General features: G+C 42.8%; 1 protein-coding gene across 1 annotated transcript in view; it reads left to right on the forward strand.

Moving 5' to 3' along the window:
- LOC136625140 (glutathione hydrolase-like YwrD proenzyme) overlaps nucleotides 1–22,589 on the forward strand; it is an 82,126-nt gene extending 59,537 nt beyond the window's left edge. The window contains exons 10-12 of the mRNA XM_066599130.1: nucleotides 2,647–2,817; nucleotides 13,907–13,991; nucleotides 21,674–22,589. Of these exons, the coding sequence (XP_066455227.1) occupies nucleotides 2,647–2,817; nucleotides 13,907–13,991; nucleotides 21,674–21,933 (516 nt within the window). The 3' untranslated portion in view covers nucleotides 21,934–22,589. The remainder of the gene's footprint in view (nucleotides 1–2,646; nucleotides 2,818–13,906; nucleotides 13,992–21,673) is intronic.
- The last annotated feature ends 3,001 nt before the right edge of the window (nucleotides 22,590–25,590 follow it).

Raw genomic sequence — 25,590 nt, forward strand, 5'->3', positions numbered from 1 at the left:
ATGTGGATTTGCCACAGATGTGAAGCAGAATTTACATGGATTTGCACAAATTTCGCTCAAATATGAACCCCATTTTTTGAATGGTGTCATATATACGAGCACTGAGGTGCGGGAAAAAAAAAAATCGCTGAATGTCCTATCTTATTGTTTCAATGGGACAGTAAAAAAATATTGAAAACAATAGGAAATCGTGGCCAATCATCTAACGCAACTGAAAGCCATGCCGGAGGATCGCTACTTCACAGAAGTGATGGGAAGTGTTTTTACCCAAAAAAGACCCTGAATTGCTGTGAAATCGCTGGTTGGCGAATGTGATATCGGGCCTAATTTCTTGACCCGAGAACACACTCGCCCTTGTGTAGGTAGCCGAAAGCTTCTTTTTTTTTTTTTTGCACTAAATCCTGAGAACCAACTGTGTAAGGAGACCCTTCTCTGCTGACCACCAGTTTTCCTCTGAGATCTATAGGAATGTTGATACAAATTACTAAAGCTATATAAGCATTACAAGCCACAATCTAGGAGTGGTCAGATATGATTCAGGTGTTCTATCTTGTGATATCAGTGAACAATCCCTAAAACAACATACACATATGCCTTATTCATACGCCTAAATATGCCAGCAGGAGGACATAAATTATGGGCTTCCTAGACTCACTCAACAGAGACTACAAGATAATTAATATTCCTAGCCCTTTTTTGCATAATCTATTCTTGTGCCACATTTATTAAAGTTTTGCTCAGTGTTTTCAGTGCTACAGGGACACCAAACCACCTAACAACCATTACACAGCTTTCATTTTGCTATCTTAAAAAATGTAAATGGTTTCTATGTTAGGTGAGGTTTAGGGCTTATTAACACGAGCATATATCGGCTGACCGTGAGAACACACGGCCGATATACGCTACCCTGTATACACCGTTGGGCTAGGGGAGACAGCTCCTCGCAGGGGAGGAGACAGGGCGGGAGCTAGTGTGCTGAGCTCCCACCCATTGCCGCTGTTTGCAATGGGAGGGCTGGGGTGGGGGCTTAGCCCCTCCCCATCCGACTCCTCCCATTGCAAACAGCGGCAATGGGCGGAGAAGAGAAGGGGAATGGAGTTTAGCAGTCACACTGCTAAACTCCCTCCCACCTCCCTTCTGCAACTGTCATTTGCTCCCATAAAAGTCAATGCAGCTGCCGCCGCCGACGTGACAGCGATTTTATGCTGTAGAGATACGCCTCTGTGCACTGATGCATTGTAAACCATGCATCAGAGGGGCAGCGTATATCGGCCGGGACGTGAAAATCCGGCCGATATTCGCCAATGTGAATAAGCCCTTATGCAGTAATTTTCCTAAACCTTTTCTTAAATTACAAAACATAGCTCCAAAGTATCAAATATGCATAAACCTGGGGTTCCCTGGTTTTCACCCTTTAATGCAATCAGTCAAAGTCATCACTGTGGGGGACCCTAGACCCTTTTCCAGATAATCTCAGTTATGTAGCAGTTGACACAACTGAGACAGAACTACTGTGATACGGTACCTAAGAGTGTAGCTCAGGAAATAGTTGTAGAACAGAGTCAGGACAGGTGGAATACTGTCACAAAGTACATCAGGCCAAGGGTCAGATGAGGCAGCGGACATGGAAAGTATAGTTAAACAGGCCGAGGTCAGGAAAGCTGTGTGGTTCAGGCATCGATTACATTACTGAAATACCAATACCCACTTACTAAAAAGAATTTAGACCGAGGAGTTTTCTTGTTAATCCTGCATGTACTGTACTTTAGCTATATCAATATTCATATGTATTATTTTGTGCTATTGAGCATTAATAAATGTTAAATTGCTTATTTATTATTTGGGTAGGTTCTCTTGTAATTGTCTGTATAGCCACATATTTTTTTAGTTTTTTTTTTTTTTTGTTCATTTGACAATTCAAATACCAGGAGATGAGATAGAAACAAATGCGCACCTTCACACAGTATGGAGACTGATTGCTCAAGCATTTGTTGATACGCTGCCTGTAGATAGAACTATTCTCTTCACAGTTGAAATGGAATATTGCTTATTTGTTGCAGCACTAAGAACATTTTGTGCTGTGAGACACAAACTGTTGACTCTCAAAAACATCATCTGATTCTGTAGTGGCCTTTGGTCTGCCAGACCTCTTCCTGTCAGTTTCCTCCAGTTTCTCATTTTACCAACCTCGGAAGGATGGAAGGCAACATTGAACCGGCTACCTGAACCTAGTGGATATTGAACCCGCAACCTTCAGGTCATGAGTGAGAGCTTAGGACTACATTTCTGCTGCCTTAGCACTCTGCGCCATACGGAACATTTACCTAGATGAAATAACGCAGCATGCAGATTTCAAGGGAATCCGATATTTCAACGGAATTCAGTTTTGGAGGTGCCTAATGGACCCCAAACACTGATAAGAACAGATGAGATGTTCAATAAGGTTTGGAATTCTGGACACTTGCTCCACTCCACCTTACTTGATTGTTCCAGCTGAATTATCTGTGCTCCTACTTGTTACGTTTAATACTTTATTGTAGATCCAGCAATGGGAATTGTTTCAGTACGCTCAGAAACAAACACCTAAAAATATAAAGTCCTCTTTTTTTTACATATTAATTACAATATGTGGCTTGAACATTTCAGAACCGAGGGAACAATTTCTCCCTTTCCCCTGGACACCCTAATTGTTTGGCGCCCGGGAAACGTCCTTTCCACACAATAATCCCGGCCATTGCCACCAGCGCTGACACTGAAGATTTGCTGTGCAGCTTTGGCGTTATGGGGGGATTCATGCAACCACAAGGACATGTGCAGGTAAATATGGTAACCTGAGTTTGATAGGGTGTAAACACTCAAAACTGCAATATTGTTTAGGTCTCACAGAAGGCTCAGATGAAATGTGAGTAGAGCCTAAAAAAACACTGGAAACACACAATATTTGCCAATGCCCAGGAAAATAAAAACGTAGGCATTGTTCGGGGAAACTGGCATTCCCTCTTGATCACGCAGCCCTGTCCTCTTCTGATTATGATGCCTCCAGTTAGGTTATATGTTACTCTGTTCTAATACTCTGATGTTGGCTTAGATATATACTCCTGTGCTGCAATGAGCAACTTATGCTGCTGAGGACTCTAAACAATGATCTCTTAAATACGGCTTACCTCGGCAAATACATTGACCACCAAGGATTCAAGCTGCCAGACCCATGTTAATAAATGCTTTTCATATAGGCGAATGATTGGGCACAAATGTTCGTACGAACATCCCTTTGCCCAATCATCAAGCCATGTGCATAGACTCACAATTAGTCACCAAGGAAGCAAACACTTGTTTGTTGACTGATTGGCTCTTTTGGGGTACAGTAAAAATTATTGTTCCCAGCAGCATATCTCCCTGTATAAACATGGAATCCACTATCAAGAGCGCTGTAAGTGTATGGGGACGAATGGTCATAATCATGCCTCTTGGTCCTCCATACAGCTAGCATAAGCATGTGTAAAGGCCTTTTAATTGAGTGCCCATCTTGTTGGTCACCACATGAAATGGCAAGAATGGGATCCTGTGTAACAACCCTAAGCTGGTCTTCCGTGTGTCCTTATTCAGAGAGGAGGTTGTTCAGATAGCTCAACTTATTTAATACTTTTTATAAGCATGTATACAAAGCAGATGCCATTCAGGATTGAGAAGAAAAGGTGAAAGCAGTGTTGTGCTAATGGAAGCAGTGAGCTCATGCTTATTGCTATGATCTCTGGCACGCTCTCCCTCCATTCACAGAACGACTATTGCTCCTGTGTAAAAGCATGTGAGCAACAGTCATAGGACCGCTGTTGGGCGCTAATGCACCCAACAGTCCCGTGTAAAGGGACCTTAAGTCTCAGTAGGAGATCTGTCAGTGAGGCTGGACTGATGGCTTGGTTTTCTACTGCTCTCTCCTCTCCTGCAAGTTATTATCAGCTAACTTGTGACCAAAACAAAGTTTTCAGTTTTTCTTTGTTGTGGTCAAATGTTTGTTGATAAAAGTGCAGGACAGAAGAGAGCAGAATACAACCAAGCCATCAGTCCAGCTAGGATTTAGGCTAAGTGCACACTAGCCATAATGCAAGTTGCCCCCAAGAGACCTGGGTACAACTTGCACTGAACAGCATACATATGGACTCGGCGCATTGACATGTATCAACATGTCATGTTTCTTGTCTGTGAAATGATTCAGTCAGTAAATAGTTTTGTTTAAATTTCATTTACTTCATTAGGCACCTTTCACACAGGATGGAATATTCCGCAACAGTGTTGGGAAGATGCTCTCCTGTGGAATATTCAGCACCAAAATCTGCACTGCTAACATGCAGATTTTAGTGCAAAATTGAAAATATCCGAATTCTGCTGCCAATTCCACATCAAAATCTGCAGTTAAAAGTGCGGATTTTGGTGCAGAATTCAAGGATGGCATATTCCACAACACTGCTGCAGAACATTCTGTTTCGTGTGAAAGGTACTTTAAGACTTAACTACAAGAAGTATTAATTCCAAAATATATAAAACAACGTCATCTTCATCTGGTTAGTAGGTAATATTAACCCAGTTTAGCGTGAAGGTTTTCAGGTGCTCAGGCTGATCGAGAGTCAAACGGCTTAAATAGCAACAACAGAGGTGAAAAGCCGGCTCCTAAAAACACTTTTTAATTGCATAAAATCCATAAAATTGTAAATGGTAGGTCACGTGTAACACCATGTCTACGCTTAGACACATTTCAAAAGACATTTTTTTCTTGATCACAGCTATCAAACTTCCTCTTTAAAATCAATTACAGTCCAATCATCATACATTCAGAACAAAAAAAAACAAACAAAAAAATGCCTCAGAAGTTGCAAGACATTTTCTCTTTGGAGTCCTTCAGATTCTGCAGTAGTGAAGCAGTAAAAAAAACCTTTAAGAGGAGAAGATTGGAGAAAGTTTGTCGTACAGCAGAGATGCATTATGGATATTGAAGTTGGGAACTCGCTTACCAGTGGGTTCAAATTTAAAAAAAAAGCGATTTGCTGTATATTTATTAACCCCTTAATGACGCGACCCCTTTTTCTTTTTCCTTTTTCGTTTTTCCTCCCCCCTTCAAAAAAACCGTAAGTCTTTATTTATCCATCGACGTCGCTGTATGAGGGCTTGTTTTTTGTGGGACGAGTTGTATTTTTCAATGGTGCCATTTAAAGTACCATATAATGTACTGAAAAACTCTTAAAAGGTCCTAAATGGAGTAAAATGGAAAAAAAATGACATTTCGCTATCTTTCAGTGCGTCTTGTTTCTACGGCGCACAAACTGCAACAAAAGCGACATGATTACTTTATTCTATGGGTCGGTACGATTACTACGATACCAAACTTGTATAGGTTTTTTTTACTTTACTGCTCTTTTTTTTTATATCAAAGACATTACATTTTTTTCAATTATTTTCTGCCATCATCTTTTGCACGCAATAACTTTTTCATTTTTCTGTCAATTTGGAATACATACGACTTTTTGATGGCTTTTAATTGCATTTTTTTCTGGGAGACAGGGTAACTAAAAAAGTGCATTTCTGGTGTTCTTTATTTGTACATCATACTGCCATTTAACAGGCAGTCTATCAAGCCACCCCACAGGGATGGCTTGATAGGCAGTCTGGTAAGGCAGCCCTGGGGCCTTTCAGAAGGCCCCCGGCTGCCATGACACCTGCACGGCTCCTCCTATCTCACCGCGGAGGGGCCGTACGGGGGGATTTAAATGCCGCCGTCAGAATTGACATTGGCATTTATATAATAACCATGATCGGCCGAACGGCCGATAGCGGCTATTGCCCGCGGGTATCAGCTGTAATAAACAGCTGACGCCCGCACTGTATGAAGAGAGGTTTCCCCGCATCCTCTGCATACATACCCCGCCGCTCTATGACGTACCTATACGTCATGGAGCGGGAAGGGGTTAAAGAGGAAAGGATAGAGAAGAAGAGTAAAATGATTTTTTTTGTTTGTTTTGGGCTTTTGCAATCAAGCTTGTGGATATGTGCATGTATGATTTAAATGTATGATAATTGGTCCATCATTGATTTAAAGGTGAGTTTGTTAGCTGTGATCAAGAATTGTCTTTCGAAGCACGTCTGATGTAGACAGGATGATACACGGTACCGACTCTGTAGTTTTACAGATTTTCTGGAATAAAGAAGTGTTTTTAAGGATCCAGCTTTTCTCCTTTGTTGTTGCAAGAAGTATACTTGAGTGCAGCTGGGCCCTACGGGTATTGGAGTTTATAAACCTGATGCTACCTACAGTACTTCCTTGTGTTTCCCTGATAACTGCACCCTTTGCTCTGTAAGGTGAGTTCAGTATGTGTATAGTGAATTTTGCAGGTAATTCTCTGATTCATTTCCAAAACAATGCCTACAGGACCACACCTATACCTAACATGACCCCACCTTGATGATGATAAGTTGTTTATGTTTGAGGAATGTTTGATTGTTCTTAGTAACACAACTGTGAACCTTAATAAGAGGAAATGTGAAAGATAAGAAAAGCTGACATGCTGATTGCAAAAACTGTAAATAGATCAAGATTATCAAAGCAAGTGGGTTGGATTTTCACTAATGAGTAGATTAAGAAGTACAACAGATTCTGTGCATTTTCTTGCTATGTGCTAAATACTCAAGCAGTTATTACTATGGAGGTCCGCTATTTCCTGCAAACATGTAAATTTTATGACTTGGTCAGTGCAGGGAGGTCTTTTTTTTAATTGAAAGAGTGATGACTTCTTTAGGCTAGGTTCACATAAGCCAGATCTGCACTCTTAATGTAGCCTCTGACAGATATGAACATGGCCTAACTGTCCATACATGTGAAAATAAAATCTCCCCCTTTAGTGATCGTGAGGGTCCAGGTGATGAGGTTCTCAGCAATCTCAGATTTATCACCTATCCTGTGATAACTGTCAATTTTGGGAAAATTCCTATAATGGTAGTCAGTGCCAGCTATTCAGCCAATGTCCACAATGATCACAAAATAGCTTCACACAGCCAACACGTATCTTTGTCATACGGCTGCTATTTATACTCACTGCTCATTGTTCAGGATTTTATGCTGCATAAACGATGGACAATGAGCTGATCGCTCAGTGTAAATAGCAGCCGTTCAATACTGAACAGCCGCTATGTTATGTCAATGGAGAGGGGCGGGGGAGAGCGAGGAGTGAAATCTCCTGCAGCCTCCCCCTGTAAGCCAGTGATACTAGTTCCTGTGCAGCAGCATGAGAGCAAGTATGTGCGGGGACGAGTGTCGGGCATCGTTTGCCCGACACTCATCCTGTCTAAATTTGCTGTCAACAATTTGCTGGTTGTATTTGGAGACTGGGATTACATCAGATCTAGAGATGAGCGAACGTACTCGTCCGAGCTTGATGCTCGGGCGAATATTAGGGTGTTCGGGATGTTCGTTATTCGTAACGAACACCACACGATGTTCGGATGTTCGGGTTACTTTAACTTTCTTCCCTGAGAAATCATTTCTATATGCGCTCAATGGGGCCGGCGGCAGCAGCGCCAACCCCATTGAGAACATATAGAAGACAAATCCTTCTTCTCTGCCACAGCTGTAACAGCTGTGACAGAGAAGAACGATGTTTGCCCATTGAATTCAATGGAGCCGTCAATACAGCCGACTCCACTGAATGCAATGGGCTGCCGGCGATCGCGGGATGAATTGTCGGAAAGGGGTTGAATATATAAGCCCTTTCCTGCAATTCATCCAGAAATGTGTAAAAATAAAAAATATATATATACTCACCTGGTGCCGACAGACGGAGTTCAGCGCGGCAGGCTGCAGTTCTCCTGAACTGCTCTGAACAGCTGTTAGTAGTATTCAGCAGCCGGGGATTTAAAATCCCCGCCTGCTGAATAAGATGCCTCTGAATGGTCACAGCCTGACCAATCAGAGGCCAGCCCTCACTCACACCCATTCATGAATTCATGAATGGGTGAGTGAGGGCTGCCTCTGATTGGCTCAGGGGCACTCTCCTTCGATTAAAGGTTTCTTCACGTGTTCCTCTTCTTACGTAATTTACCTTTTGTGTTGTCCATGTGGACTGCAGTACGTAGGAGAAACAACGCTTGAAATTCGTACTAGAATTAATGGACATAAAAGCTCTATTCGTACTAAGAACCTATCATTACCTGTTTCGCGCCATTTTGTGGAGAGTGGTCACACGGTCGGTCAACTACGATTTAGGGTGATCGACTGTGTGCCCCTGCTCTCACGTGGTGGCGATCGTGAAAAAATTCTCCTTAAAAAAGAACTCAGCTGGATCTATACTTTAGACACTTTGACGCCACGTGGCCTCAATATAGATTACAATATCACGCAATATCTATAGTGCTGTTGAACCTCACTGTATCTGTCTTACTTTTATTTGTGCATTTTTTGTATTTGGTATTTATTTTGATATGTTTGTCATATTTTTGCTTATTTATACTTTTTTCTTTTGTTATAGTGGTGAAATATATATTCGTTTGAGATATTGGAATCTACCGGAGTGAACTTGGAGCCACACATGGAGACTTACATCCTTTATTTGCAAAACATTTTGTACATATGCATATACAGCGGTTTCTGCTGCGTTTTTGTAGCGATTTGCACATTATGCATCCTTTTCCTTGGTGCCACTAATCCCAGCTGTTATATTTGTTATGTTTCTATACATTGCGATTTTTGGATGTTTGCTCTGTGTTTTGCTCCTGTTCCTCCTGTATTGTATGAATTATTTTTTGTATTTGACTAATTAATGCATGGACTTTTGTTGACACTTTGGGCTTTTTTTGAGCTTTTTTTGACCTTTTTTCGCATTGAATACGTAGTATTTATGCGCCCCGCTTTGGAACGCACATTTTGACACGCAGGCCTTTTTTTTCGCAAGCTTGCGATTAATTTATGCGCCCTATTTGGAAGCGCTTATTCTGATGCGCACATGTGGCACATTCAATGACGTGTTCACGTGACAGTGTAGACACGCTGTATGAGGCCCCTATGCGTGGTACGTCGTGACATCATGACGTTCTATCACATGACTTTCTCCATGACGACGCCTGATGCCAGAAGTGCCCACAAGTATCCATGCATTGATTCTAAACCCTCCACATGAGGTACTAATTTGCAATTAACAACTGATTGGCTGTTTGACTGCATATATACCCTGTTGTACCATTGCTTTCATTGCATTTGAAAAAGACTTTGTGTCGAAACGTCATGTATCTGTGACTTGAGGAGGAATAAAGCTCTGCATCATTTATCTGCACCTGGTTTGCTGCCATACTTTTCTCTACATACTTGGATTACTTTGGAAATTATTTGGATCAATTTCCTTGTGGCGATTGCAAGTTACCAGTTCATCCCTTATTGGGTTAAGGTTGTGCTGTCTGCAACTCTGCTTCTCTTTGCTGGATTGTGGATCCTGGTGGACGTGCACCCAGGAATTGAACGGAATGGAATCTGAAAACCCGGATACAGGTGCTCCGGTTTCCTCTCAAGTCTGGTTCTCAGAAGCTGATACAGTGAGGATCCTTGCTGGGACAAGCTTTGACGGGACTTTTTTGAATACCCCGTCCCTTGATGTATTGCAACGGAAGTGGGAAATGGAGAAAAAGAGGTATGTTTCTTTGAACCTCCACATGGTTACCCTATCCGAATATTTTAAGGTTAAGAGAATTCCACGTGGACTGCGGTCACACCTTAGACCTACTCTTCTCCCTGATAATGCAAACTTTTGCCTGAAGTTTGAAAACATCTGTAACAGATTTTCATTTGACATAATGTTGTTGAACATAGAACACCTACAGATTGAAGCTACTACATGTTTGACAAACATTGCGAGCATTGAGGAACAGATTAACACCAAGATATCCACTGAACAGTGGACTACAGTGCTTAAAAAGATTGATGTATCACTGCAAAAATTTAAAGAGGACATTGAGTCAGTTAAACGGACAAAGTGGTTTCGCGACCTAGACGATTACGAAAAGGGTCGCATATATAGTTGGCGCATGACTAAAAGTGAACGTAATATGCGTATACCTAGACGTGGTCGATATGCGTCTAGAAGAAAACAATTTAAGGAGTCAACGTTTGGTTTTTCCTCGGCCGGTTCCGAATCTACCGATGAATCCTCTCAGGGTTCTAATAGATCAGTTCATTTTTTAGGATCAGGCCCTTCCAATCGTGGGAGAATGAAAAATGCCGCTTCAAATCGGTTCGCAGAGGTGGAAGAAAACACGCAAGATGGAGAAAAAGGGTCACTAAGCAGGACCACACGATCCAGCAACAAAAAGGCGACAACGCAACTAACCTAGTGGTAAACATCTCATCTAGGACACTCTCGGAGGTCGAAACCACAGTTCTATCAAAAGGTTTGTCCTATTGTCCAACCCCTCAAATAGACTGGTTTGAGATTGATTTGAGTCTACGGGGCTTCTTTAGGAGACTGCGCCTTAAATCCTTTTTCTCTCAACAATCGAATGGTGACACTTCCAACAATAATGGTGACTCTAACCCTATTGGACAAGTACCTTTCACCTTACGTAAGTGTGGCATTTACAATAAGAGCAAATTTCAACCACCAGATACTAACCACATTGTTGAGACATACATCTCCCTGGTTCATGCTGACGTTAATAAATTACGCAGGCGTAATGTATCCTATAAATCTGTATCTAACCTTTCTGGTGAGGAGCGTCGGGCGCTCAGAGCGCTGTCAAGTGACAGGTCCATCACCATCAAGCCCGCCGATAAAGGCGGAGCTGTGGTGGTGATGGACTCGATCCAGTATGAGGCTGAAATTTATCGACAGTTAGCAGATCACAACGTATATGAACCGTTATCAAACAACCCCACCAGTCAGTATCAGACTCTTCTACGGAATATTTTGTTTGACGCCGTCATGGAGGGCAACATAGATCAAGCCCTTTATGATTTCTTGTACGTAATCACACCAGTGGTGCCAACTATTTATGCATTACCTAAAATCCACAAATCTCTTGTAAACCCCCCCGGACGCCCGATCGTCTCGGGGAGGGGATCATTATTTAATCACACATCAATTTTTTTGGATAAGGTACTGCGTAGGTTTGCTACCTCGGGTGCCTCTTATGTTAAAGACACCAGTGATTTTTTAACGATCCTGAGTAAAATGACTATTTCAGGCGATGTGATTCTGGCCTCATTTGACGTGACATCGTTGTACACGTCAATTACCCATGAGAAGGGATTAGAGGCAGTGAGATACAAACTAGCATCGTCTGACATATCTCTCGAATGCGAACATGTTGTTCTATCATTACTTGAACTTATTCTGTCAAAAAATTATTTTCTTTTTGCAGGCAAATACTACAGGCAGTGCCGGGGGACCGCCATGGGTTCGAACGTAGCGCCTACCTACGCAAATATTTACATGAACAGATTTGAGGAAGAGTTTGTGTATGCGTCTGCGTTCTGGCCCATGGTGGTCTCCTGGCACCGGTATATTGATGACATATTTTTGGTGTGGCGTGGCAATGAGAGTGACTTGATGTCATTCCACTCGGAGTTAAATGGCATTTGGCCAGAACTCCAATTCACTTTGAAATATTCAAGAAACGAAATTGCGTTTTTGGACGTTCTAGTAACCAATGTTGGCGGTAGATTGGAAACCGATCTTTATGTTAAAGAAACGGACCGTAATAGTTTACTAGAATACAATAGCTTTCACCCTCGCTCCATGGTAAGGTCTTTACCGTGGAGCCAGTTAATTAGGGTTAAACGAGTTACCATTGACCACAAACTTGATATTCGTTTGTCACAGATGTGCACTAAATTTCTATCACGTGGATATCCTCAAAATGTAATCACTATGGCCACACAAAGACTGACTAATGTTCAACGTGTTGATTTGTTGTCCCCTAGATCCAGGGTGGAGGGTCCAAAACGGATCCCTTTTGTATCGGTATACAATCCTGTAAGTACACGATTATCTGCTGTTCTCAGAAAACATTGGTCATTGCTACGCATGGCCGACAATAACATTGAGGAGTTTGTTAATCCCCCCATGATGTCCTACAAAAGGGGTAAGAACTTGCGAGACATCTTGGTACACTCATTGTATGAAAAGAAATCAGGATTACAGCAAACATTATTAGCACCCCGCCGCTCGGGAAATTTCCCGTGCCTAGGGTGCTCTTGCTGCAATAATATGCTTAAGGGTGATAAATTTCACCATTCATCAACGGGTGCTGCTTTCTCGATTAAAGGTTTCTTCACGTGTTCCTCTTCTTACGTAATTTACCTTTTGTGTTGTCCATGTGGACTGCAGTACGTAGGAGAAACAACGCTTGAAGTTCGTACTAGAATTAATGGACATAAAAGCTCTATTCGTACTAAGAACCTATCATTACCTGTTTCGCGCCATTTTGTGGAGAGTGGTCACACGGTCGGTCAACTACGATTTAGGGTGATCGACTGTGTGCCCCTGCTCTCACGTGGTGGCGATCGTGAAAAAATTCTCCTTAAAAAAGAACTCAGCTGGATCTATACTTTAGACACTTTGACGCCACGTGGCCTCAATATAGATTACAATATCACGCAATATCTATAGTGCTGTTGAACCTCACTGTATCTGTCTTACTTTTATTTGTGCATTTTTTGTATTTGGTATTTATTTTGATATGTTTGTCATATTTTTGCTTATTTATACTTTTTTCTTTTGTTATAGTGGTGAAATATATATTCGTTTGAGATATTGGAATCTACCGGAGTGAACTTGGAGCCACACATGGAGACTTACATCCTTTATTTGCAAAACATTTTGTACATATGCATATACAGCGGTTTCTGCTGCGTTTTTGTAGCGATTTGCACATTATGCATCCTTTTCCTTGGTGCCACTAATCCCAGCTGTTATATTTGTTATGTTTCTATACATTGCGATTTTTGGATGTTTGCTCTGTGTTTTGCTCCTGTTCCTCCTGTATTGTATGAATTATTTTTTGTATTTGACTAATTAATGCATGGACTTTTGTTGACACTTTGGGCTTTTTTTGAGCTTTTTTTGACCTTTTTTCGCATTGAATACGTAGTATTTATGCGCCCCGCTTTGGAACGCACATTTTGACACGCAGGCCTTTTTTTTCGCAAGCTTGCGATTAATTTATGCGCCCTATTTGGAAGCGCTTATTCTGATGCGCACATGTGGCACATTCAATGACGTGTTCACGTGACAGTGTAGACACGCTGTATGAGGCCCCTATGCGTGGTACGTCGTGACATCATGACGTTCTATCACATGACTTTCTCCATGACGACGCCTGATGCCAGAAGTGCCCACAAGTATCCATGCATTGATTCTAAACCCTCCACATGAGGTACTAATTTGCAATTAACAACTGATTGGCTGTTTGACTGCATATATACCCTGTTGTACCATTGCTTTCATTGCATTTGAAAAAGACTTTGTGTCGAAACGTCATGTATCTGTGACTTGAGGAGGAATAAAGCTCTGCATCATTTATCTGCACCTGGTTTGCTGCCATACTTTTCTCTACATACTTGGATTACTTTGGAAATTATTTGGATCAATTTCCTTGTGGCGATTGCAAGTTACCAGTTCATCCCTTATTGGGTTAAGGTTGTGCTGTCTGCAACTCTGCTTCTCTTTGCTAAATGTCTACGATTAAAAATACCGATTATTTACAGACTTGCTCTATATTTTAGATTAATTGAAGCAATAAAGCCAGTTGCAGAGGCATCCATACCCTTTACAACTGCTGGGAATTGAAAGTATATTAGAAGTTGTATATAAAATTGATAGGTACAATGAGTAAGCTTTTATTATGGTTTATTTAACTACTTTGCATTTTTTAAAAGGTTCTTTTAAACATGCTGGAGTTTGGAATGAATCCTCAACAGGCAGTGGATGCCCCTCGGCTCTTTGTGGAATATACTAAGAAAGGTAAGTCTTAAGGAAGTTTATGACTAGTGGTCCTTTTACACAGGACGCGTTGTCGTCCCAGTGATGCTCTCTCCTGGGCTGTTACACAGTAGCGAGTATCATTGGCATTGCTCCCAGCGCTGCCAGAATGGCGGCGGAATCTGAATGATTCTGAACGCTAATCATCCGTGTAAAAGGGCCATAAAGCAGATGCTAGTGAAGCTTATTTTGTCTCTTACTTAGTCCTCTAATCCAGTCAGAAGACCCCAGAGAGATCATAATCATTCTCTGAACTTTTTCCTGTTTCAGAAGACTCCTTAGGGCTCATTCACACTGGCTGATGCAGTTTTGATCTGTGAAATACGCAGCATTTTCACGGACCAAAACTGCACGTGTTCACTGGGTGTTTAGTCTTTCTTGCATTTATTTTGCACGCGTATTCTTGCGGGGGTTTTCTTGCGGACATAAAAAACACAGTGAAGGCCCCATGGATTTCTCCTGTCTTCATGTAGAAATATGCAGTGAATTCACATGTGTCTGTATTAAGGGCATATGAATGTAATATGTAGCGCAGATACGCCCATGTGAATGAGCCCACTTACTGGTGCGTTTGTGCATCAGTATTGCAGACACAACAGACAGACCTCCAGCGGCTTCTATGCTGCCCTACGTCTGGTTATGATGAACCACAGGAGGTCCGAGTGTTGCATCCTAATACAAGCGCTAAAAAGCCCTCTTATTGTGGTCGCCTACTGGTGGCTTGTTCTCTGTACTTTTGAAGAGCCCAGTGTGAATGTTTATGGTGTAGTTGGGAGAAATAGCTGCCCGCCAAATATTCCAGTGTTTCAACTCTATCACCAGTTTTAGGGAATCTTACAAATGTTCGATTTTGGAGTTATGTCTGCCTTTTAATTACACTGTGCAATTGGAAAGACAAAGGCACTTTCTGAGACTATTCAAAAATGCTCAGGAGAAGATTAGGGGATGAAATAAAGAAAAAACATCATACTCACTGGTTACACCAGCTGACAAACTTCCCTATGTGTCCAAATGGGAGGAAGGTACAGCAGCAGTGGCTTGAGATGGCACTTGTAGGGTCCAAATCAATTAACACAATTTTTGGTTGAGTCTGACTACAAGGTGATGCAACGATGTTATACGGTCCCTTTCCGTATTTCCACAATTTATTGGTCAGCTGATCCTAGTTGTTTTCATGACTGTGGAGCGGTGGGAACAATGCTCACATTTGGTGGGATTGCCCTGTGGGTGAGCTTTTGGTCAGAGATCCATGATCTCATATGCTCTCTACCACATATATACCTCTTCAATATCATAGCAGCACTTTTTAATGGCCATTCCCTTTGATCCCAAAATATGCCCATAGGTTAATACAAAATGTTTTCCTTGCATTTTTCATTGTCAAATCCTGGTAAATAGCAACAATTTCTATGCAACTTGTCGAGACAAAACTGTCAAGGATTGTTATTAGCGGTCCAGTATTATTCAAGATCATAAGCAAAAATGTAATAAGATATGTGGTCCATGGAAGTCATCTCTTGCCTCAATGCAGATGTCACCACCTTTAGATAGGCTAGGTTATCATATATTCATAGTATAAACTTGATCAACAGACCCTGCAACACCCATCCTTTCCCACCCCCTTTTTTTTCTTCTCTCCTCCCCCTCCTCTTATACTTCCATTATCCCCTCCTCTCCTTCCTCCCATTTACCTTTGACTTACATGTTACCCCTTAGGGCTCAGTCAGACGAGTGAATTTTAAACGCATGTATAGGCAGGTTTTTAACAGATCTATTAGAACCAATGCTTTCCAATGAAAGCGGTCACATATCTGGTTTTTACATGCATTTACAATTCACTCCGTGTAAACACAGTTTTCGTGCGAATCAATGCAACTTTGACAGTAGGAAATCCTACTGCAAAGCCCTTAAATAAGCCCTAGCTGTAGGAAAAAAAAAAATAATAATTATAATACATCACCTATAAGTGCTGTCCGGCTCGTGATCTTCCCAGGTCCCCCGAACTCTTCTTCTTCTGGTCAGGGATTGAAAAATCCTCGCCTTTTGGAGGGGCTGCCTTTGATTGGCTGAGTGTTTTGACCAATTACAGCCAAATGCTGTCACAATGTTCAGTGATGAGGGGACTCTCCTGCCACAGCTGTCATAGCAGTGGCAGAGAATTGCGATCTTCTCCCTATGTTTTCAATGGGCCTGGCACTGCTGCTGATGCTGTGACAGCATTCAGGGGTTTCACATCCAAGGAATACCCTGCAGCAGCTGTCACAGCTGCAGCAGGGGATAGCGATCCTCTCCCATTGCTTTCAATGGGGTTGTACTATATGTGCAAATTTTACCTTCATGTGACCGCACAACAAATGGGAATGAAAAACGCGTCTGATGCTTCGGTCACACTTTTTTTTTTATACATGAGTTTTGCGTTTCGGTTTCGCAGACCTATACATGCGTGAAAAAACGCTCGTCTTACTGAGCCCTTATGGCTCAATGCACACGGGCGCATTTGCACTGCAGGATCCGGAGCTCCAGATCCTGCAGCAAATACAGCCCCATAGGACATGCATTGAAAAATGCATTTCCATGCCGACAAGCAGAATTCAACTGTGATATTCCACTTGCAGGGTGCAAATCGCGGCATGTCCTATTTCAGTGTGAGCCTCTGGCTCTGCACTGTACATGTGCCACTGTGCGCCAGCCGGAACATCACAGCGCAGAGTGAAGATGCCGGACAGGTAAGCCGGAGGTTACTGCAGGAGTCGCATCCCGCTGCAAGGATCCCGTAGTCTGAATCTGACCCGGACATCTGCATTCGGCCTACAGTGGAGATCTATTTCCCCACAAGATTTTACATATTATTGTCTTATTTTTATCTTCAACTGTAATAATGTCAGCATAACATACATCATAGAGAGAGGTTATTTGTTTTCCCTTCCTTCACTTTCTCTCTATTTTTGCATATTGTAATGTTTTCATGTTTTATTTTCTATAGCTTGCACGTTCATATGTTCAATAATTCACACAATGTGGGCCAAACTTACAAAATGCGCTGAATATATAATTGTTTTTTTCACGTTTGAATTTTTGTAAATAATACAAAGGAAAATGAAACAAAAAATCATACTTCCCTCCAATCTTCCCTTTATTCTTGCATATCTGTCAAAATCCCTGGATCAGCCTGTCTCCGGGTAGGGGTTGTCGCTCACCTTACAGTCTATGCAGCCTAAGGTCCCCCAACTATAAAAGGTCAGCCAAGAGATCAGAATATTTCTTAGCCAGATCTCTGAACTCCATCAAGATATAGTTAATGCCCACATTACTGTAATCCATAATGAAGTTAAGAACCCCCACACACACGTTTTTCTATAGTTACTATTTAATTTCTCTGTTAAACATGGGTATTTAAGTATTTTCTAAGATTCTTGCTATACTCTTGTCCCCATTATTGGCAGACCTAATCCATGCGAGTAGGATTCATACCCACCCATGACTTGCAAGATAATAAAATTAAAGTTCTGAATGCTTTACATTATGCCAAAAATAACAATGTTCCCTTCTCTCCACCGATGCGAGAAGGCTTTCGATTGTTAGTTGGACCCTCCTGTTTTTGGTTTTAGAAAGTACTGTTCTGGGCGCAGTTATGCGTTCGTGGATCCACTCATGTCAGGCCCCAACTGCATCAATGAGAGCCACCCACTTTTAGTAGTAACAATGGTACACAGCAGGGCTGCCCACTTTCCCCCTTAATTTTCGTTTTAACCTTAGAGTCTCTCCTACTGTCAATCTACGAGAACCCAGATATGAGAGGCCTCTCTATCAAGAATGTGTACATTAAAATATCTGCATATGTGGACGACCTAGCTATTGAGTTTCAGAAATTTCAATATATCTCCAACTTTAAAATAAACTAACAGAAGTGAGAAGCTCTGAATTTGTCACTGCCTTGGTCCCTTCAGAGTTCTCTAGCATCTGCATTTCAATTTAAGTGGTCCTCTGCAGCCATTAAATATCTGAGTGTTTGTATTGCTAGAGATTTGGTGGAGTCATATGCACATCTGCCTCTCCTCAGGACCATCAGAAGGGATTTAACTAGGCGGCCTAAGACCCCTATCTACATGGTTTGGACAGTGTGTTATATAAAAAAATGAATGTCCTACCTCGTATATTGTACAACTTGCAAACTGTACCTACGGTATGTAAAAATATAACCACTTTTTTTAAATCACTGTCAGCAGACATGACTCATTTGAGCTAACAAACCAGCTAGATTGGCACGTTCTATTCTCTTTCTGCCCAAGACTCATGGTGGAGTGGGCTTACCAAGCCTGCAGAGCGATTATCAGGACTCTTTTACAGAGATATTGAAACAATATGCTTACCAGCAGCACACACATGTTGTATTTTTTAAGCTTGACAAAGACCCTGTGAGGTTGAAACGTAGCACCTTAGAAATTTCTGTGATGGAGGAATAAAATTACTTGAACTTTTTGCACCTTATGCATGCTGCCACTTACTCTCTTCTTCTCTTTTACAAAGAGTCTTGGCTTGGTGCAGACTTTGGCCTACTAAACAATGGGTGTCGATTGAACATTTCTTTATCCCACGCCCATTACACTTCCTCCCTTGGGCAGCCTTGTCGGCCCCACCAGCCTTAAAGTCTCACTCAACCATTGACCCCACATTAGCAGCTTGCTTTGCCCTATTTCCGAAGGCATTGATCTCCCTCTCCCCCTCTTCCCTGTTTCACACAGGCTCTTCCTCAGACCCATTTAAAGTTTGGTGTGATGCAGCTAGGTCTTGAGCCTCTTGCTTTATATCTGGAGCTCGTTGGCTTTCTCAAGCAGATATACTAGATATCACAGGTCCGGTGGGAGAGCTGCTTAACTCCCCTATGTTTTGTACTCTTTGCCTGTGCCTGAAAGGTTCAGCCAGTAGAGGACACCTTTTTGAAAGCGCCGCCGTGGTTTCGGGACCAGCTTGCCATTCTTTATCCGATTTTTATGCTCTTTTGATCTCTCCACCCCAAGACATTGTATTAAGCCATTGTATTTGCTCAAATGGGAGAGAGGCTTAAACATCTCATTCACCCAGACCCAGTTGGACAGGATCTTATAGTCTATGAAGGACTTGTAAATTGCCTCCTGGTACATAGAGTTTATGCACAAGTTATTGTCTCGCTGGTATTATGGACCTTCCACGTTACATATTATATACCCCATATTCTCCTCCTTCTCTGGGCACTGTTGTAACCGAGAGGGTTCCAATTTACATATTTTCTTGGAGTGTTTGCAAGTTTCGAGCTTTTGGAAATGGGTTCATCACATTATTTGCACAGTTTTACAATTTGCAAGTCCCCAAATCTCCGACAGTATTCCTTTTTCACTCTTCCAATCTTTCATTAAGATTATACTGTAAATCGATATTCAGACACCTCATCAATGCAGCTAGGTCTTGTATCCCAGCTGTCTGGAAGTCCACCATATCCACTTCCTTAACTCACAATGTGGAGGACATTCAGAGAATGAAAGGGCTCACTGACGCCTGCCTTACTGCTGGGACCCCATGGATGGTCTTCCGAAACTCTCAGTGGGCTCATGCCCACTGCCGTGTCGGATTCCGCCAGCAGAATATTGCAGCGGAGTCCGACACGGCACCCCTCAAAGACCCCTACTCACCTCTCCTGGTCCGCTACGTGAATTCCGTCTGGCGCGCATACGCAGTACAGCGCATGACGCGATGGCAGTGACCGATGACGTGGCCGGCAGTGATGGGTAATCGTGCGATACTTCCGCCGCGCTCACAGCGTAAGTATCGCGTGACGGACGGCTTCCACTAAGTACAATGGAATCCGGACACGCGTTTTTCCACAACAATTAGAGCATACCGCGGTTTCTTTCACTCTGTGGAATTCCACAGGATGAACATTGAGCTGTTCGGTTCAATAGAACCTAATATCTGTAGGGTAACACAGCGGATTTCTTCTGCGTTTCACGCGGCGGAAATCCGGCCATGGGCATTAGCTCTTAATCTCCCTCCGATCCAGTATCGCTTCCCTGTTCCCACACCAGACACTCCTAAAGTGGTCACACGCCTTTCATTGTTCATGTGACCCCTGCAGCCAATCACTTGGCGATCACATGTCATTCATGCACAGGTGACCACTGAGACGAGTGATTGCCTACAGAGGTCACACAAACAATGAACAAGTCTGGACTAGAGGTGTTGGAACTGAGGGACATTAAAGGACCGCTCTGGTAAAAACACATTTTTCCATCCCTGCTTCGCCTAATTGCCTGTCACACACTGGGGGTCTATTCTGTATATTGCAATCACTCTACAATGCAGCCTCCTGTCCAATGCTTCTCAGGCACCATCTTGATTTGTACATTTCTTCCTGCTTTCACGTTCACTCTTCTATGCTATTATTCCCATGATGCATCAGCACAAGATCAGATGACCAGCTAAAGCCTTTGCTATCTCTGCTGAAGGACGACATTGCCATTATCATCTGTATTCTATATTGCCCTAAATAGGCTACATACCATAAACATACAGTTAGGAGGTTAAAGTAACATCTCCTTCATTATAACTGTGTGTCAGGGATCTCTGATCATCAGCAGTAACTGTGATAGGAGTATTTGTTTCCTTCCCATCTAAAGAACTTGTGTCGTAGAGTCCATCACACAGGAATTGTACTGTCTGAAATACTGACTAATTTGAGAACACATAAACCCAAGTAAATCGGAGCTGATTAGAATCGAGATCAAATGATCCACAAGAGGTGAAGGACCCCAGAAGTCTCAGATAGAAAGGCATAACTTAACAAGTTAAGGACTCATGTCCATGGGGAAAATGAGGCCCGCCGCGGATTCTTTATGGAGAATCCCGCAGCGGGTCCCTCCTTTCCCGGGGACATGATGCTAAAAAATAAGAATTTACTTACCTGTCCGGACGCTGCAGACCTGCCCTCCGTTGCGACCGGATCTTCTTTGTTCAGCCCGGCGGATGTGCTTGGCACGCCGGCAGCTTGCCGCGCATGCGGCGGGCACTCCATTTTTTTTTTAAACTCCTGCTCTCCTGCGTTTTCACGCGCGGAGAGCAGAAATTCAGGAGCGGGTGTACCGTGGATCGGGACGGCTTCCATAGGCTTCAATAGACCCGCACGAAAATGAAGCATGTCACGTTTTTTTTCCCGCACACGCAATCCGTGCCTCAAGGGGAAAATGACATCCGCAGGTATTTAACTACCTGCGGGAGTCCAATGCATCCCTATGAGGCGTGGATCCGCGTGCGGGAAAAACGCTGCGGATTTTAAATTACAATTATCCGGTGGACATGAGGCCTAATACTAGCTAACGTATATATACATGGGAGCTAGTTACATAATGCATTAAAGCAAATTTTACAAAAGTGGCCCTTTAGGAGATTGATTTTTTTTTTCTTTGTTTTATCCACTTATCTGGCCTCAGAGATTTTTTGTATAGTCTCAGGAAACCTCTTTACTCTAGTTGATAGTGAAACCAATTGACATTATGAATTGCTCTCTAGAAAGTTTGGAAAACTTTTGCAGTTATAAACAACTTTCCGTAAATGAACCACCTACACCTGTGAGACATATTTTTTTTTAATTCTGTGTGTACTATTTGTATATTTGACTTTTTATTTATATTCAGATCAGAAATGGCATCTGTATCTAGAGGACGGCTTTCCAGACAAGATTGTAGAAGACTTAAAAGCAAGAGGTCATCTGGTGCACTGGCCTATTACTGGTCATGACAGGAGCATTTTTGGACGTGGACAAATTATTACTAAAGGGGATTGGTGGAGATCACCTGAAATCTCTTCTGACAGCGGCAAAGTGTGGTGGGCTGGGTCTGATCCCAGAGGGGATGGTTGTTCTTTGGGATATTGCAGTGTAAATGATCAACGGTAGGTAAGGTGACCATACACAGTGAACTAACGTCAACCAGATCCTCTTATTTCAGCAAGGTCGGACGTTCGTGTTCAGTTGACATTGATTTGGCTGATGCCATTTAGAAAAAAAGATCTGGCATGTTGAATTTTAACATGCCCCATTCTTTGCTTTTAACGAAGATTTGCTGCCACCAGAGATGTCTGGCAGCAACTTAATGTATTCCCTCTCCCCATTGAGAACACATATACACTTGACCATACCAAGCATGTATGTGTTTGGAGACGTCAGGAGGAATACCTGTCGGTTGACTATAGTTACTGATGTATGACCACCTCTACAGCCAAGGCTCTGTTATCTACTTTAACCCCTTAGTGACGGAGCTTTTTTGCTTTTTTCCATTTTTGTTTTTTCTACTCCCTTTTAAAAAATCATAGTTCCTTTATTTATCCATCGACGTCGCTGAATAAGGGCTTGTTTTTTGCGGGATGAGTTGTATTTTTCAATGGCACTATTTATTGCCCATATAATTTACTGAAAAACATTTTAAAACTTCTAAGCAGAGAGAAATGGGGAAAAAAAACGACATTCCACCATCTTTCGGTGCGTCCTGTTTCTACGGCGCACAAACTGCAACAAAACCGACCTGATATTTTTATTCTATGGGTCAGTACGATTACTACAATACCAAACTTATATAGTATTTTTTTTGCTGTAGTACTTGCATCTTTTTAAAGATATTTAATTTCTTTCAATTTATTTCTGCGGTCATATTGTGCGCGCAATAACTTTTTTATTTTTCCGTCGACGTAGTTGAGCAAGGGCTCATTTTTTGCAGGATGTCCTGTAGTTTCCGATAGTATCAATTTGGAATACATACGACTTTTTGATCGCTTTTTATTGCGTTTTTTCTGGGAGACAGGGTAACTAAAAAAGTGTATTTCTGGCGTTCTTTATTTTTTTTTTCGGACGAAGTTCACCTTGCAGGAAAAATAATGCGCTACTTTGATAGATCGGACTTTTATGGACGCGGCGATACCAAATACATATTTTTATTTTATGATTTAGATTTTTTAATAATAGATATGGCAAAAGGGGGGTGATTTAAACATTTATAACTTTTTTTTTCTTTTTTTACAATTAAATAAAACTTTATTGATTTTTTTTTTTACTTTACTTTGAAGTCCCCCTGGGGGACTTTAACATGCGATGCTTTGATCGCTCCTGCAATATGACGTAATGCTATAGCATTACGTCATAGTGCTATTTCACAGGCAGCCTATGAAGCCACCCCACAGGGATGGCTTGATAGGCAGTCTGCTAAGGCAGCCCTGGAGCCTTTCTAAAGGCCCCCGGCAGCCATGACACCTGCACGGCTCCGACGATATTACCGCAGGGGGGCCGTGCATCACCCCCGAACAGCGTTCGGGGGATTTAAATGCCGCTGTCAGAATTGACAGGGGCATTTAAAGGGTTAATAGCCGCGAACGGCGGAGCGTGGCTATTGCCTACGGGTGTCAGCTGTAATAAACAGCTGACGCCCGCGCTGTATGAGCAGAGCAGGACGTAGTTTTACTATAGCGCCGTCACTAAGGGGTTAATCAAGTGCCTTTTTCATGTACTTATCTAAAAATTCCAAAGAAGCAAAATACAACTAATGAGTTATTTTAATCGCAACACTTCCAGAAAGGATTTAAAGAGCTATTCCCATTTTATAAAGTGCTGGCATATCGCTAAGATATTCATACAAATATGATTGGTGGGAATCTAGGCTTTTGTGGCACCTGCCAATTCTGGGATTGAAGGGACCACTGGATTAGCGCTCTGTCAGTTTCTAAGTTTTACCTGCAAAACTGCACTCCTGGCCACTTGGCTGTACAGCAAACTACATTATAGCCCTATTGTTATGTCTGTGCAAACCGTGAGAACAATGACATACATGGACACAACCCAAATATGGGCTGGTCATTCAATTGCATTCACCCTGAGCATAAGGCACACCACACCATGCCTAGGACGAATGCAAGGTTGTGATCACAAAAGGAGAGAGGATAGGGATGAGCATACACGCTGGATAACAACAACATAAACCAGAACATGCATACACACAAACGCCAACAACAAACTGAACCGTAATGCTACAACAGATAAATGGGACTTGAGCAAGCAACCAGCAACATCAGACAAACACCAAAACACTTACCAAAAACACCAACACACATCAGCAGATTGAATAACTAGTCAGTACAAGGTATTAGTTAGTAATTAGGCTGAAGTACATAAGCTCAAAAGCCCATGACAAGGGTCCTTGTTGTCTCATGAGTCCCTACTCTAACAAGACAACTTAAATCCAAGGAGTCCTGCGTACAAGTGGGGTCAATCGTCCCAATACGGACAGCCCCACGATGGGACCCAGGGGCCTGACTCGCCATAGACAGTAAACTGAAAACAAACTGAACAAACCACTGTTCACACCTAATGTCTGGTCACCTACAACAGATACCTGTTCACATCAACAAACAGACAAGGGAATCCCACCCTGAACCTCCTGCATGCAGCAACACCAAGCAAAACATACATGACTCCAAGTACCAGCGTTCTGAGAGGTAAATGGCAAAATGATGAACATCATCTAGTAAGAGTGGCTGGTATTTATGTGCAGCAGACCGGTGGTGATTGGCTGATTGGAGAACTCCATACCATTAGCCAGCCAAATAACCCACACCTGCAGTAGTGTGCTCCTGGAAACCCACAGAACCACAAATGTGACACCCATTGACTTGAATGACAATGGGCTACAGCTCCCTGCATAGGGAGCAACAAGGATGCTACTGTGCAGGGAAGAACAGGGAACAGGATATAGATAGTCCTGTCATTCTCCGGATCAATTAACCTCATTGTGTTACTGTGCAGTGCGGCGCAGGGTCCCGCGGTCAGCGCCGCCTCGGCTCCGGCGTCCTGGAGCTCTGACGTCAGGGCCTCCCTGGTGATGTGGGGCGGCCGGCGTGCAGCGGCGTGGGCGTGTCCGCCCCACTCCTCCGTCTCCCTTGTACAGTGAGTGGGGAGTTGGCTCCTCCCACTCTCCGCCCCTGGGCGGAGTCCTGTAGTCATAAGGCTGGCAGTGACCTGAGCTAACTGCCAGTTATTGGTTCTGTCAGCTCCTTGTCAGTCCTGTCTGCAGTTGTCCAGTCAGTTCCCTAGTTGGTTCTGTCAGCTCCTTGTCAGTCCTGTCTGCAGTTGTCTAGTCAGTTCCCTAGTTGGTTCTGTAAGCTCCTTTTCAGTCCTGTCGGCAGTTGTCTAGTCAGTTCCCTGGTTGGTTCTGTCAGCTCCTAGTCGGTCCTGTCTGCAGTAGTCTCAGTCAGTTCCCTAGTTGGCTCGTCAGCTTCCTTTTTCCGCTTGCCTTGTGCTTAGTATTTTCCGTTTGATCAGTCCATCTGCCTTTCCTTGTCGGCACTCTGTCCCCCGTTAGTTAGGTACATCTAGCACTGTCGCCAGGTCCCTAGCCAGGGTAGGGACCGCCGCCCAGTTGTCCGCCTGGGGTTAGCCAGGTCAAGGCAAGTAGGCAGGGACAGGGGGTGCGGTAAGTTCAGGGCACCCCGTCTGGCGCTCGGGGGGGGGGGGGGTCAGAGTGCCGTAACATAATAACTGGCCCTTAAAACTGTTTTCTATGGAGGCGAT

This window comes from Eleutherodactylus coqui, chromosome 1, assembly GCF_035609145.1.
Source record: "Eleutherodactylus coqui strain aEleCoq1 chromosome 1, aEleCoq1.hap1, whole genome shotgun sequence".
In the NCBI taxonomy this organism is placed as follows: domain Eukaryota; kingdom Metazoa; phylum Chordata; class Amphibia; order Anura; family Eleutherodactylidae; genus Eleutherodactylus; species Eleutherodactylus coqui.